The sequence below is a fragment of the Papio anubis genome, chromosome 6, assembly GCF_008728515.1.
Source record: "Papio anubis isolate 15944 chromosome 6, Panubis1.0, whole genome shotgun sequence".
Taxonomy (NCBI): domain Eukaryota; kingdom Metazoa; phylum Chordata; class Mammalia; order Primates; family Cercopithecidae; genus Papio; species Papio anubis.
In genome coordinates, this window is record NC_044981.1 from 25,564,307 (window position 1) to 25,578,377 (window position 14,071).

Consider the following 14,071-nt stretch of genomic DNA (forward strand, 5'->3'; position numbering starts at 1 on the left):
AATAATAATAATAATAATAACATTACTTTTAAGGTTTTTTCCTGATTCTTGTCATATTACTTGTTTTGGGCCCAGGGTTGTAGAAAATCGATGTTATAATTTGCTTCTTATATTAGAAGAACTTTCCTAATCTTCTTCTCAACTGGTATTGTTATGATTTTTTTTTCTTTCTACAGCCTTGGTGGTGAGGGGGAAGTAATTATGGATTCTTCAGCTTTGAATGAGAGTGTTATTTATTATTTTTTGAGCAAATGGTGACAAAAACAAAGCATCTCTTTATATTTTTGTAGTGACATCAGCGATCTGACTCTCATTTTTAAAAAAAGCGTGTCTAGGAATTACATGTTAAAAGTGGGTTTGACAGGAAGAAAAAGGTTATATTATTTGTAAGGTTCCAAGATTAGTCTTTAATTTGTAGTAAAAGTAGACATATCTCAATTGAGCTATGTGCAGAATAGTTTAAAATTTATTATAAAAATTTGATCAAAGGAGTACAATTTCAGAGTAATGTAGACATTGATGCTTTTGGATTATCAGAAAATAGAGTTATGACCTTTTTGTTCACAGTGTCTGCCACAATGAGGATTTATTGATGATTTGTGATGTTAGGACAAGAAAGAAGTCTGTGTTTAAGATTTTCCTGCTAAAATTACATTTAAAATAAGGGTTTAACACATTTTTCCTCATATTTCTTTAGGATATGGGTATTGAAAATTATACCTTATTGCTTACAAGATGCATTTTTTAAGATAAGTTAATTTTGTCTAGGCCTCAAGTTGACAGTGTTAACCATTGATTGATGAGAGGTCCGTTTGCAGTATGTACCTCTTCTTTTTCAAATGTTGACCCCCTTCATCTGATGAACTGTTTGTGATTTCTCTGACTCAGAAAATACTTAGGCATTAACAGATGTCAGGGAAAGGTCAATAAGGACTAAGAAACAGTTAGAAAAAATTGACCTTTCATTTTGGTACCAAAAGAGAAGAGAGCTAACCGTGTTAAAGAAGATGGTAAAGTCAGATTGTTTCCTTTTTCTGGGATGTAATTCAACAACCCAACAGTTGTGGAGAGGAGGAGGAAGGAGTTCAAATAAACCAAATTTCTAGACAAACATTAAAAATTTGCTCCTAAATATACCCTTAGGTGGATAATTATAGTACGTTTTTATATTTCCTCTTGCTTTAGGTTTATATGTAATGGCATTGTAGGAATAAGCCAATAAGATTAAGGAAGTCCACATTTTCTGTAAAACTAAGGAAGAATTACTTCCAAAGACAAGCAATAAAAATATGAGAGAAATGAGATTGATTTTTTTTCTCTGTTGTCACACTTAAATCCCATGAGGGAAAGATACAGAAGCTGGGTTACCTTCTTAATACCAATTGTAGAAACTAGCCTGATTACAAATTCTATTTTAACAAAAGACCATTGACTCTGCGCCAGAACCTCAGAACTAAAAGATATGATGGGTATAGTTTTATGGGAAATGTAATTAGAAATTACTTACCCTTGTAAAAAGCACGCAAAGTAAAGGAAAGCAAGTGAAATACATTAGAAGTGAGTTTTTCTGATATTCAAGCTTCCTATATTGGGCTTTGAAGCACTGGAAAACAAGACCAAGAGGAGAAAACTAGCTCCCCTTTGAGTGATATCAACCGTCAAATTATCCTGATGATTTTGTGTGTTTCTTAATTATGTCTATGAAATGAAATTAAGCTGAATAACCTGTTCACAGATAGACATGAGTTTGTAAATGTGATTCTTTCTGTACATATTATATATTATGTCATTTATTTTATATATAGTACATATTTTTATATGTTTAAAATTGTAATATATATGCAATATAATTTTTATATGTTTTACATGTGTTTGGTATCATAAAGGCTTTCATGATATGGAAACTTAAACTAGACTATTTTTGCCCATGAATACACTTTCTGTAAAATCTAATCAAGAGTCAGGGAAATAAAAAAAGACATCTTCAGTCCATGCATTTTTAAACATCTTTCCTCTTTATTTGTGACAATCTAAATGAAATTGGCTAAAAAATATATCTGGAGCTACTTCTTGATTATTTTACCTACCACGGTTGTGCATAAGATGGATAGAATACTGAAGAACTTGTTGCAACCAAACACAGCATATGTTTTGATAGCTTGTATCTCCTGAGAATTATTTTCAGAGATTTCACTTGTGAATAGACCAGGCAGGCCACTAACTTCTTCAGCCAACTGTATGGCTAACTTTGGGGAGAACTGCCTTAAACTGGATTCCTTTCCATTTGCATTGGGTTAGCTGAGTTTTTATTGAACCCGCAAAGCCTGTTACTTTATAAATAGCTTTTTCTCAGATTGTCTGCCTTTAACGAAACCTTGAAAAAAGTCAAATCAGCAAGTTTCATTTTGTATTTTAGGAAAACAAGTCTGGATTTCAATACAATTGCTAATCATTTTTTTCTCTCCTTTTTCTCTCAACAATACATAATAGCAAAATGATATTATTATTAAAACTGACATAATTGTCAAAACTATGGATTTGTTTGCTTTAAAGATCAGTATCAGCCAGTTTCTCCTTGGAGCTAAAAAATGTTTTTCAATCATGTAGATTTTTTTTTTTTTTGAGGAAGCATTAGATGAAAACCTATTAAATGAAATGAAAGTATGCAAACTAAGTTCTTTCAGTTACATTACCTCCTAGTTTATACACATACCAATTTCCTGATATCAAACCAGTGAAAACATCCCTAACATCTGTTCATCTGTGTGTGGGTCATGAATTATGTGGCAGGAAGGATGCTGGCCTGACCCTCCTCACTGGGTTCTGTCCATGGCTCTGCTCCTTCTGACAACATGAATGTTAGCCTTTGTCACCTCTGTAACTCGATTTCATCCTTGGAGTTGATTTGTGTAGGTGATGGCAAAGCTTCCCTCCATCTTTGACATTTGTGTCATCCTATTGAGGGAGAAGATAGTGCCTTTCTGAGGGTTGGCTTTGCACCGTAAACAGTTGACACCAGTGCTAGGAAAGTGCTCTTCAGTCTCAGCCCTTGATTTGAGTTTGGGTTTCATTTTTTAGAAGATTGACAGGATCAAAGACATTTCACTGAGAAGTGCCAACAGATACAGATTTTTGAATCCTAGCACCTTTTCCTGGTCTTTGCCCATGATGTAAAGATCAAAATCTTGGGGGCAAAATGTGAAACAAGAGAGTGAAACTGCTTAAATCATTGACGTGACACAGAAAGAGGTCAGGGTTGCTTACACTGATGTTACTGTGACAGTGATCAGTGAATAGTAGTGTTTTCAGTTTTTCGTGACTGATTTTTACAGTCTTTGATTTTTATTTTTGTATCCATTTTAACATCCTCTTATACAGCTTGGAATTAAATTCATTCATTGTTCTTTTCAGCTATATAAGTGGAATTCAACTGGTTAGGGATAGGGGAACAAAAGAAAGAGGTTAGCTGTATCATTTGAGAAATTGTAAACATTTAGAAATAGTTTGATCTTTTCAGTCAGGCTTTCAATCAACCTCTAAAGCAGAGAAACAACTACTGAGTTAAACAATCGATCCAGAATGTTTCAGAAGTTTGAAAGGCGAGTTTTTGTGGCTACATAAGTGTTTTTTTTTAATTATTGTTATTTCATTTCTAGATGACCCCTAAATCCAAAAGGAAGAGTATCCATAGCCGAATGCTGCGGCCTGTTTCTAGGGCTTTTGGTAAGTGTTTTGCTGCTGCCAGTCATTTTCTTGGCACCGTGAAGCACCCTCAGCAAGACCTTAGACCATTTTAGGGATGTTCCTTATGGATGCACTGCATGGGTAATTATTGAGAAAGAGTTAAGTGATCTGTGAATGGGTGTTTGCTGTTCTATGCTAAACTTAAAATTACTTTTAGGAATTTTTTATCCATCTCCATTCATTAAGCTTTGGCCTTGGGCTGTTTTTTTTGTTTTGTTTTTTGTTTTTTAATTTTAGAAATGGAGTTTGATCTAGATAAAGCGCTAGAAGAGGTACCAATTCACATCGAAGACCCACCCTTCCCATCCCTCAGACAGGAGAAGCGGAGCTCGGGATTTATCTCTGAGTTGCCTTCTGAAGAGGGGAAGAAGCTGGAACACTTTACCAAGTTAAGGCCAAAAAGGAATAAGAAGCAGCAACCCACCCAAGCAGCGGTAGGTGGACTGGAGAGGCCCCATCTCTCACACTTTTTCTTCTCTGGGGAAACTTGGAGGGTCTTGCTAAAGTGCTTTGCACAAACATGAAAGCTATGGTTGAGGAGACTAGAACCTCTTTGCATGAGATATACAAAGTATCTCAACTTGGTGCTCAGTAATTTTGGAGAATGAACAGATTGTGTCACTTAAATAAAACAACATAATTGTGGAGAAGACAATGCTGTAAAATTTCCAATTCTTCAGAACAGAGCTGCCCTTGGAAATCCTTAGATAGATAAGGATTATCTAGGGTAGGAAATCCTTATTCTAGATAAATGTCTCTAGCACTTTACAGTGTCAGGGCAAAAAAGATACAAGTAACAAAAGAATTAATTGGTAATTAAAAATTGTTTGATTCTGGAGTGCACACATGCATTCCCCCGTCCACAAAATGATGTAACTGAAGTGTTGGAGAAGAGCCCTAAGTGGGAGCCCCGGTGTGTGATTCTTGACATCCTGCTCTTTCTACTCCAGTAGAAGACTCAATTGTGTGTGCTGATGAACCTTATTTTAGTTTACCCGTGTCTCTCTCTGGTTAATGTCTTTTCTCTCCTTTATAAAGACATTAAAAAAGTTCGCTTGTGCCAACTGTCTCTACTGCCTCTCTTCTTCACCTTCCTGTCATTCCACAATTTACCAAAATCTTCCTTCTGTATCTACCCACCCTTGAAACCACCCTCCCAAGGTCACTCCAGACCAAATCCCGTGGGCTCTTTTCAGCTGTCCGTCATCTTACTTGATGTTTCAGCAGTTCCTTGACACAGAAAGCTCTGTCATTCCCAACAGGAGATTTCCCGTTGATCTCTGAGTCATCACACTCCTTTCTTTTCCACCCACCTCTCCAGCAGTGTCCTTTCAGTTTTCCCGTCAGACCCATTTAAGTTTTTTATTGTCCGTCTGGGTGATGTCATCTGAACTCATGGTTTCAGTCTCTGTTGTTGACTGTAGATTTCTGGATATCCACTTGCCTCCTAAATTTGAATGAGTACCTTGGGCTCAAAAATTTGAAACTTAGATCCCACCTTTCCCTATAAACCTGCCCTTCTCATATCCCCTGTTCTTCTTGGGACATCATCAGTTGACAGGTTAGAAAGCGGAATACGATCCTGATCACCAGCTCTCCCTCTTCCTCCTTGCTATGGCTACCTCCCATCCTGAGCTCCAGCCCTCTAACGCTGCATCTCTTTTCTTATTGCTTCCCTCCATCTTCTGGGCTGAGAACTACTTTCAGATTTTTTACATCTCCACTACGTCTCTTTTGATAGTGGAGAACTATCCACTTCTCTATACTCTGTCCACCAGTGCTCTGGGAAAAAGCCCGATCTATTTAGACCTCTGGCCATAATACATTATTTTGGGACTTACCTTTGTGTTACACAGTCCCTAAGGGAAAACAGCCTAGAGTATGCCAACCCTGTTATTCCTGGCTTCATTGTGGACAAAGGTGACATCTCTCTAGAACAGATTGATGAGGTTGGGACATGCTACCCCAAAATATGGTGCCTCGGCATTTGAGAAAATGGCAAAAGCAGGAAGGTCATTCTCATCTTCCCCCTGCCTGTCTCCCTTGAAGCAGATCATAAAACCTTCATTCAAGAAGTGCCCTCTGTATAGCCAGAGGAAAGAAATGTCCTTATCTCTGAAGACATGGGGACAGAGGGAAGAATCTGAACAAACAGGCCTTACTAAGTGCCCCCAGTTTATTACCATTAGATCATAGTTGTTTCTAAAGAAGACAAGGCTTCTTCCAGGAAGCCCTCCTCATCCCTCCCACTGTGTTCCCGCAGAGCTAGGGTCACATGACACCAGGAAAGTTGTTCTCACAGACTGGTTGTGCACAGTGCACAGCCTGAGCAACTCTCCATGGAGGCCCCACCTCCTCTGGTGCCTGATGCTTACTCTGTCACAGCTCTCATCCCACAGAGTTTTCTCAGCTTCCTCCTTGTCTCTAAGTTCTGCGTAGGCAGGGCCTGTGATTTATTATTCATGGTAATATGCTCAGTGCTTACATTGGGTTTTGAATATAGTAGGGGTTCAACAATACTTATTGGATAAGTAGGTGGATAGCTGGAGACATAGATGGATGAAGGTCACAATAACTTACCTGCCTGGTTGATAATTTCCTCACTTTAGATCAGGCTTTTGTTGTGTTTGGTTAATTTCTCTCATTTGAATCCAAATAGCTTGACACCATTTCAAAATACAAAAAAAATTCTAGTTTGTTGTTTTCTAATTTACTGATTTTTAACTTTTTTAGTCCATTATTACATATCCTTATAGGGATATACTTTCTTTTTTAAAAATAAGGGAAAGATTTTTGTAGGTAGATAAAAAGACAACCCCCGTCCCCACCCCCGCTCAACAACAACCCACACTTTCTAGAACACACCTAGGTTCTAGGGTGTTACTGAGTAAATGGTTTCTCTATGGATCTTTCCATATGGAATAACATTAACAATATAACTTGTCTGCAAAATGGCTTAAGTTTATCCTTAATAAAATGGTGACTCATGGAAGGAGGTAATCTTGTGTACTTCTTTCTTTTCTTTTTTTTTTTTTTTGAGATAGGATCTCACTCTGTGACACAGACTGGAGTGCAGTGGCACAGTCATGCCTCACTGCAGCCTTGAACTCCTGGGCTCAAGCAATAACAATCTTTCCACCTCAGCTTCCTGAGTAGCTGGGACTACTGGTGCATGCCACCATGCTTGGCTAATTATTTAAATAATTTTTTTGTAGAGGTGGGCTCTTGGTATGTTGCCCAGGCTGATCTCAGAACTCCTAGCCTCAAACTACCCTCTTGCTTGAGCCTGCCAAAGTGCCAGGATTGCAGGCATGAGCTACCATACCAGCCTTTTTTCCCTAAATGTTTGAAAAATAGGAAAGAAAGGAAGGAAGCTGTGGCAGAGTCCTATCTGAGGTGCGTACTAGATATTGCAAGGGAGAACAGATATTTCTCATCTATCACTAGGTTTCATGGCTGAAGCACCTGTAAAAAAAGACAGGTCATCAAGAGAAAAGCATAAGAGAATTTATTTTATGTAAGTTTTATACGACATGGAAACCTTCAGAAATGCAAACTCAAAGAAACATTTTTGTATTTTTGTATTTTTATGCTAAGTTTGATGAAGTGAATAGTTACAGAGAAGTAGGATTAGACAAAGAGGATATGATCTAATGGTAATAAACTGGGGGCACTTAGCAAGGCCTGTTTGTTCAGACTCTTCTCCCTCTCCCCATGTCTTCAGAGACATTTCTTTTTTTCTGGCTATAGGGAGGACATTTCTTTTATCTTCCTGTAGGGAGGGTGCTTCTTGAATGAAACTTTTATGACCTGCCTCAAGGGAGAAAGGCAAGGGGAAGATGAGAATGGCCTTCCTGCTTTTTTTATTTCCTCAAATGCCAAGGCGCTATATTTTGGGGTAACATGTCCCAACCTCATCACTCTGTTCTAGAGAGATTTCACCTTTGTCCATAATGCAGCCAGGACTCACAGGGTTGGCATACTCTAGGCTGTTTTCCCTTAGGGACTGTGTAACACAAAGGTAAGTCCCAAAATAATGTATTATGGCCAGAGGTCTAAATAGATCTGGCTTTTTCTCAGAGTACTGGTGGACTGAGAAGTATAGATTAGCACACCTTTATTTGAGTTCATAGTGAAAATATATTACCTTATGATATCACACTGCTTACAATTTCCAAAGTGCTTTCATGTCTAACAGCCCTGTGAAGCTGCCACACAGGCACCATTATTTAAATTTTTCAGTTAAGAATGAGGATGCTGTGGCTTACTTTTATTACTAGTGTTTAGTAAGAGCAATTATTAACAATTATCGTTGTTTTTCTTCCTATGATTGAGTAAAATCAGTTCATCCAAAGCCTGTCTTAGCTTTTCTAGAGTTTGTCTCTGAACCCTAATGCCTCAAATGAACTTTTCCAGGTGTCAGAATTCTCAACGCCAAGGCTGAGTTAAATGCCAGCATGCCAGTTTCTTCCAGGCCAAACATGTTGTAATGACCGATTTTTGTGCCAAAAATGTACAAATAGATATTTATATAAATATGAAGTGTAGATAGCCTATTTTTAAAACAAGAAACTAGGCACAAAAATTTAACCTTAGATCAAACCACAGTCGTTTTAAGAACAATGGATATAGATATTTTAGTTATATGTTTTAATTCCACCTCTACCACTCCAATAACAAAAACAAAGATGTTTTTTAAATAACAAGAGATAGAATGTTTCTTTCTTTTTTTCTTTTCTTTCCTTTCTTTCCTTTCTTTCTCTTTTCTCTTTTCTTTTCATTTCTTTTCTTTCTTTCAGTAGATAAAAGAATTCTTAAACATTACATTATAGCTGCTTAGCCCATAGAGTGTAACCTTCTACTGTAGTGGTAAGAGCAGGATGCCAGGCTCAGCCAGTGGGCTCTCCCACTCCCTGACGGTGTATATGTGGACAGAGGCTTGTGGGTTTTTTTTTAAAAAACCTGAGCCAACTTGTTTCTAAATACCAGCATTGCCTACATCGTAGAGTTGTCATGAAATAAATAGGATAAATAGAAATAAATAGGATAAAATAGAAATAAAATAGGATATTTTATTGAAATAAATAGGATAAAAATATGCCATCCTTTACGTAAAAGCATTGTTCTTCAAAGCCAGTATTTCCATTTTATTAATTTAGTTATCTTTACAATATAAATCTTATATTTGCTTTTGCCTTTGTACCTATTCTCCCTTTTCTATACTTAAATGGAGGAGGAAGAGAAAAAAATTCCTGGAAACTGATTTAATACCACACTCATTTACCCTCATTAATTCAAAGGGATTCTTACCCATGTTTACTAAGAAACAGATTAGCTAACTTTACATAAAATTTTATTCAAAAATTATTTCCTCAGTTGAATTGACTGTCAGAAAGTCTTTGCTTTTGGGAAAAGAGCGTCACATGGATAATTTAAGAGTGGAAATGCCATTTTCTCAGGTACCAGAATGTTCCAGCTACAGCAGAGAAAAAGGGGAAAATGTGTAGTGTACAGTGAGTCCTCCATATCCACACATTCTGCATTTGAGCATTCAACCAACTCTGGATTGAAAATATTTATTTAAAAGGCAATTAGAAAAACCACAACAATGAAAAAAACTATATAAATTTTAAAATACAGTGTAACAATTATTTACATAGCATTTACATTGTATTAAGTATTATAAGTAATCTAAAGATTATTTAAAGCACACAGAAGGATGTTTGTAGGTTATACACAAATACTATGCCATTTTATAGCAGCGACTTGAGCATCTATGGATTTTTGTGTCCTCAAGGGTCCTAGAACCAATCCCCCTCTGATACTGAAGTTCAGCTCTATTAGGTGGGGTAACACTAGCTACTATATGAGATAAACTTTTACTATGTTAAATCTCTGATATTTTGGAGATTATTTCTTGTTCATATCGTAGTCCATTGTGAGTATTTCCAGCCAGGGGATGCTATAGTTGTCAGGGATCCAGGCTACTTTTACTTTGTGGCTCTACCTTCCTTTTTGGTCCTTCGAGTCATATGCATTCAGCTGGAGGATGACATAAAACATGAAGGCTCATACCCCTGAGGTTTCATGGGCCAGGTCTGAAAGGATGAGCTTCATATTCATTTGAATACCACTTTCCAGAACTTGGCTACGTGGCCAGCTAACTGCAAGTGAGCATTCTAACCATGACACCCACCAGGGATGGAGGCGTGCTTATACTCACTCATCCACTGCCAGTTAGCTATTGCTCCTTTCTACTTTTTCCTAACATAACTATAGGTGAAAAGTATTCCTTTAAGGAAAAATCATTGAAAAATTTGCATAGAGGTGTGGATAAAACACTGGACTGGGATATAATGCTGACTCTACCACTAACTGGAATCATCTCCTAGTGGAAGGAATTTTAAAGATTACTCAATATTCAAGGGAATATGAAGTCCAGGGCAGATAACTGATTTGTCTTTGATCATTCTCTGAAATATTATACCATGCAGTGGATTCACTTGGTGTGATATGTCAGTATCAGTCAGTTTGCCGTATATTGGCATAAGGCGTAGCCCTACACTAGTCGGCCCAGTGATGAAACAAACCAACTCAAATTAAAATAGACTAACTCCTGGGTAATAGGTTTTCTCCTGTATGCATTGAATCATAGTGTCATAAGGCTGAAAAGGATTTTGAAGTCATCTTGTTCAGTCCCTCATCAGGTGCTCAAAAATCCCTACACAGCTGTTCATTGGCCATTCCATCCACAATGACTTCTTTCTCTGAAGCTGCCATGTTCTTAAAGCTCTAATTATTAGCAAATTATTTTTTGTGTTGCTAAAACTCTTAACTGCATAGCTTGAAATTAGCCATCTTGTTTCTGTCTTCTGGAGTGGCACGTGGTATCCAAATCTCTTCCACTTAGTAGACTTTACAGTATTTGTGGGTCAAATCTTAATTCTTCAGGTCTTTCGATGTTCTTCATATGAAATTGTCTAGAATCCATTTACAAGTCTTGTTACTCTGTTCTGAATAAATTGCAATGTGGCACCCAAGACAAAATAGAGTACTTTAATAAGATCTGCCATATCTCTTCTCTCCTTTTATTTATTTATTTTTAAGACAGGGTCTCACTCTGTCACCCAGGCTGGAGAGCAGTGGTGTGATCTCGGTTCACTGCCACCTCCCCCTCTCAGGCCCCAGTGATCCTCCCACCTCAGTCTCCCACGTAACTGGGATTACAGGTGCGCACCACCACACACTGCTAATTTTTGTATTTTTTGTAGAGACAGGGTTTCACCATGTTGCCCAGGCTGGTCTCAAACTCCTGAGCTCACACGATCCACATGCCTCAGCCTCCCAAAGTACTGGAATTACATGTGTGAGTCACCACACCCATCCCATTGATTCTCTCCTTTTAAATAGGACACTTCTATTTATTCAACCACAGGTTGCATTCACCTTTAAAATGGCTGTATCATCCAGGTGACTGGTATTGATCTTATTCTCAGGCAAGGCCTATAATCTATTTTTATACATATATTTCAGACAGAGGAAAAGGGGGTGCATGCAGCAGAGAATCTGAACTACCCAGAAGTCCTAGTATACTTCCAGTTGCATCTTACTGGCCAGAAATGAACCATATTTCCATCCCCAGCTACAAAAAAATCTAGGAAGATAAATAGCCATTTGGTCACATTGATATTCCAAATAAGTCAGGGTTTTGTTATTGAGTCAACAAGAGCGAACAGACACTAAATAGACACAAAGCAGTTTCTGCTGTAATTTATTCAGGTGAGAACGTTTTCTTCTGTTTTGCTGATTTTGTTTTGGAATGAATGGTAGTTTGATTCTTTTTTTCAGTATTTGTTGACACTGGTAATTTTTCTTTTTTAATGTGAAATTCGGGTGAATCTCATTAACATACTTTTTCTAGTGTTATAACATTCTTAATCATGATTTTTTACTTTGTTTTAATCCACTGCTAGACTTTGTTTGCTAATATTTTATGAGAATTTTTGCATCTATATGCATAAATGAGAGAGACTTAACATGTTTATTTTTCTTGTCTAAACCATCCATCTAGTTTGACTTTCAAAGTTATACTATCTTCATAAAATTGGTTGGGAAGCTCTTTCTTTTCTCCTATTCTCTGTAACGGTTTACAGGTAATAGAGATTGTCTCTTCCTCTCCTGGGATGCTATATGGGCCCTAAGTGTTGTCTATATGCTTGTGTGCATGTGATACTTGTATGTAGATATATTACTAAGGATTTTATTTCTTTTGTCATAGATCTGTTCAGGTTACCTAATTCTTCTTAAGATCATTTTGATAAATTATGTATTTTTAGGATATCTTCCATTTAGTCTAATTGTTCATTTAATTGTTTATAAAATTCCTTTAAGTTTTTAATTTATTATACCAATAGCTTTAATCTCTTATATAGCTATGTCCCATTTCATTTTAACTTATTTTTAATGCCTTTTCTCTTAATGTTGTCATTATCTCTTTTATTAGTCTTTTTCTAAGAGTCAACTGTTTTATCAATCCTCTCAAGTTCATTAATTTTTTTCTTTTATTATATGCTCTTCATTTTACTTCCTTTGGGTTCCTTATTTCTTGACTGCTTAGCTAATTAATTTTCCATGTTTTTTACATTCTAATATATGCACATAACATTCCATGATTATTCAGTTCACTAATTAGCACTCCTTGGTATATTTGTTCGAAGAGTTACTAATACACCTAATTGTCCTTACTTCCTGTCCATTCCTCTCCATCCAGCCTATGAAGACATTGTGAGAGATTTGGCAGCTGCCACATCAAAATCCAGGCGCACCGCCTACTGTCTTTCCCTGGTGTATTCACTGTAATAATCCTGGCAGAGGGAAAACAGAGGGTGGTCTGAATTGTCTTTAGTCCTCACAGTCACCACCTTATTTTCTCACCATTCACGAATTATCCTTTTAGCACTTGCACACTGGCGGTGCAAAATCTACCTTCTTTTTTTTTTTTTTTTTTTTTAACCTTCTTTATCAAACATCAACAACAGCGATTCCTGATTTTATTTGTAAAAACCTTTCTCTGAGTGCAAATGCAGTGGGTTCTGGCCCCAGGCTCACTGCTGAGGTTTCTGCTCACTCCCTTTCCAACAGCTGTGCTACCCTTTTCAGTCTGAAATGTATTTTCCTTGACAGAGAAGACTGAAAGCAAATAGGATTTTGAGAACTTCTGATAACTGTTTGTCTTTTCCTTTGCTTTTGTTAGAAAAGGAGCTGAAACAGCATGTGCATTTGACCTTGAACTCTTTTGCAAACTACATTTCAATTCAGTCTTCAGTTTTTCTACTGCTCTTCATGTAGGCTGATGCCACCTCCTGCTTCCTATTTTAACAGATGCATTTTAAACCATGTCTCATGGAAGATCTCCCAGTGATACTGGACTTCTCTTAACCTGTCTGCTCTCTGTCCCTTTATCTCTAAAATGACAGAGTTGGACTGGAGGATCTGTAGGGGCCAGTCCAGCCCTAAAAGCTGATCTGTCCTGCAGGAAAGCAGACTGCTTTGTTCAGCTCTGTGCCTCCATCACTGAAACCCATTGATGTACCCCACATCCCCAGAGAACCTTTTGTGCTGGCTGTGACTTCTGTTTCCAGGCGGGAAAAGAAAAATTTTTCCTGAGGGGAGAAATTATGCAAGTAAAACTTACCTTTTTTTTTTTTTTTTTTCCAAAATGGAAAGAGGAGCCATTGGGGGAAGCTGGGAGGAAGCCGTGTGTTAGGACTGTATGTCCTGGGGTCACATCTTTCTTCATCCATTAATTAGGTGACCAGTGTGGGTGCCACTAACCTTCTGAGTCACTGTTTGATCTGTGACTAACCAAAAAGTAGGATAGTACTATCTCTTTCAGTTTAAGGGTAGACGTAGGGGTGACATAATAATGTGTAAAACACATGTAAACTATCAAGTACTATATTAACTTAAGGAGCTGTTACTGCGATAGAGATTCTATGCTCCATTCTTTTCCAAAAGGGAAAAATAATATAATACAAGCAAGTTCTGTACTACTTTATCTTTTGTAATCAAAATAAAAGTTATTCATTGAGCTTTGTTTCTCTGCATAACGGAATTATAGAACTTTGCGAATTTTCTGCTCTTTTGCAACATGAAGGAAATCCTTGCTCCAATATAAAGCACCATTCAGATGAGAGGTATAATTGTTATTTCATAGGGTTCTTTGTCTATTATCTGTTGTCTCTTCACTTTTCAGCATGTCACAAACATGAATTCAAACACACAGTTCATTTTCATAATGAGAGCTTCCTGATGAAAGAAGTGGATG

At 37.2% G+C, this 14,071-nt stretch overlaps 1 protein-coding gene across 10 annotated transcripts in view; it reads left to right on the forward strand.

Annotated features, from left to right (window-relative positions):
* Positions 1-14,071, forward strand: part of CARMIL1 (capping protein regulator and myosin 1 linker 1) — a 342,024-nt gene that overhangs the window by 300,019 nt on the left and 27,934 nt on the right. For all 10 annotated transcript variants that reach the window (XM_009204528.4, XM_009204523.4, XM_017957634.3 and 7 more), the window contains 2 exons: positions 3,657-3,723; positions 3,982-4,178. In XM_009204528.4, coding sequence (XP_009202792.2) covers positions 3,657-3,723; positions 3,982-4,178 — 264 coding nt within the window. The remainder of the gene's footprint in view (positions 1-3,656; positions 3,724-3,981; positions 4,179-14,071) is intronic.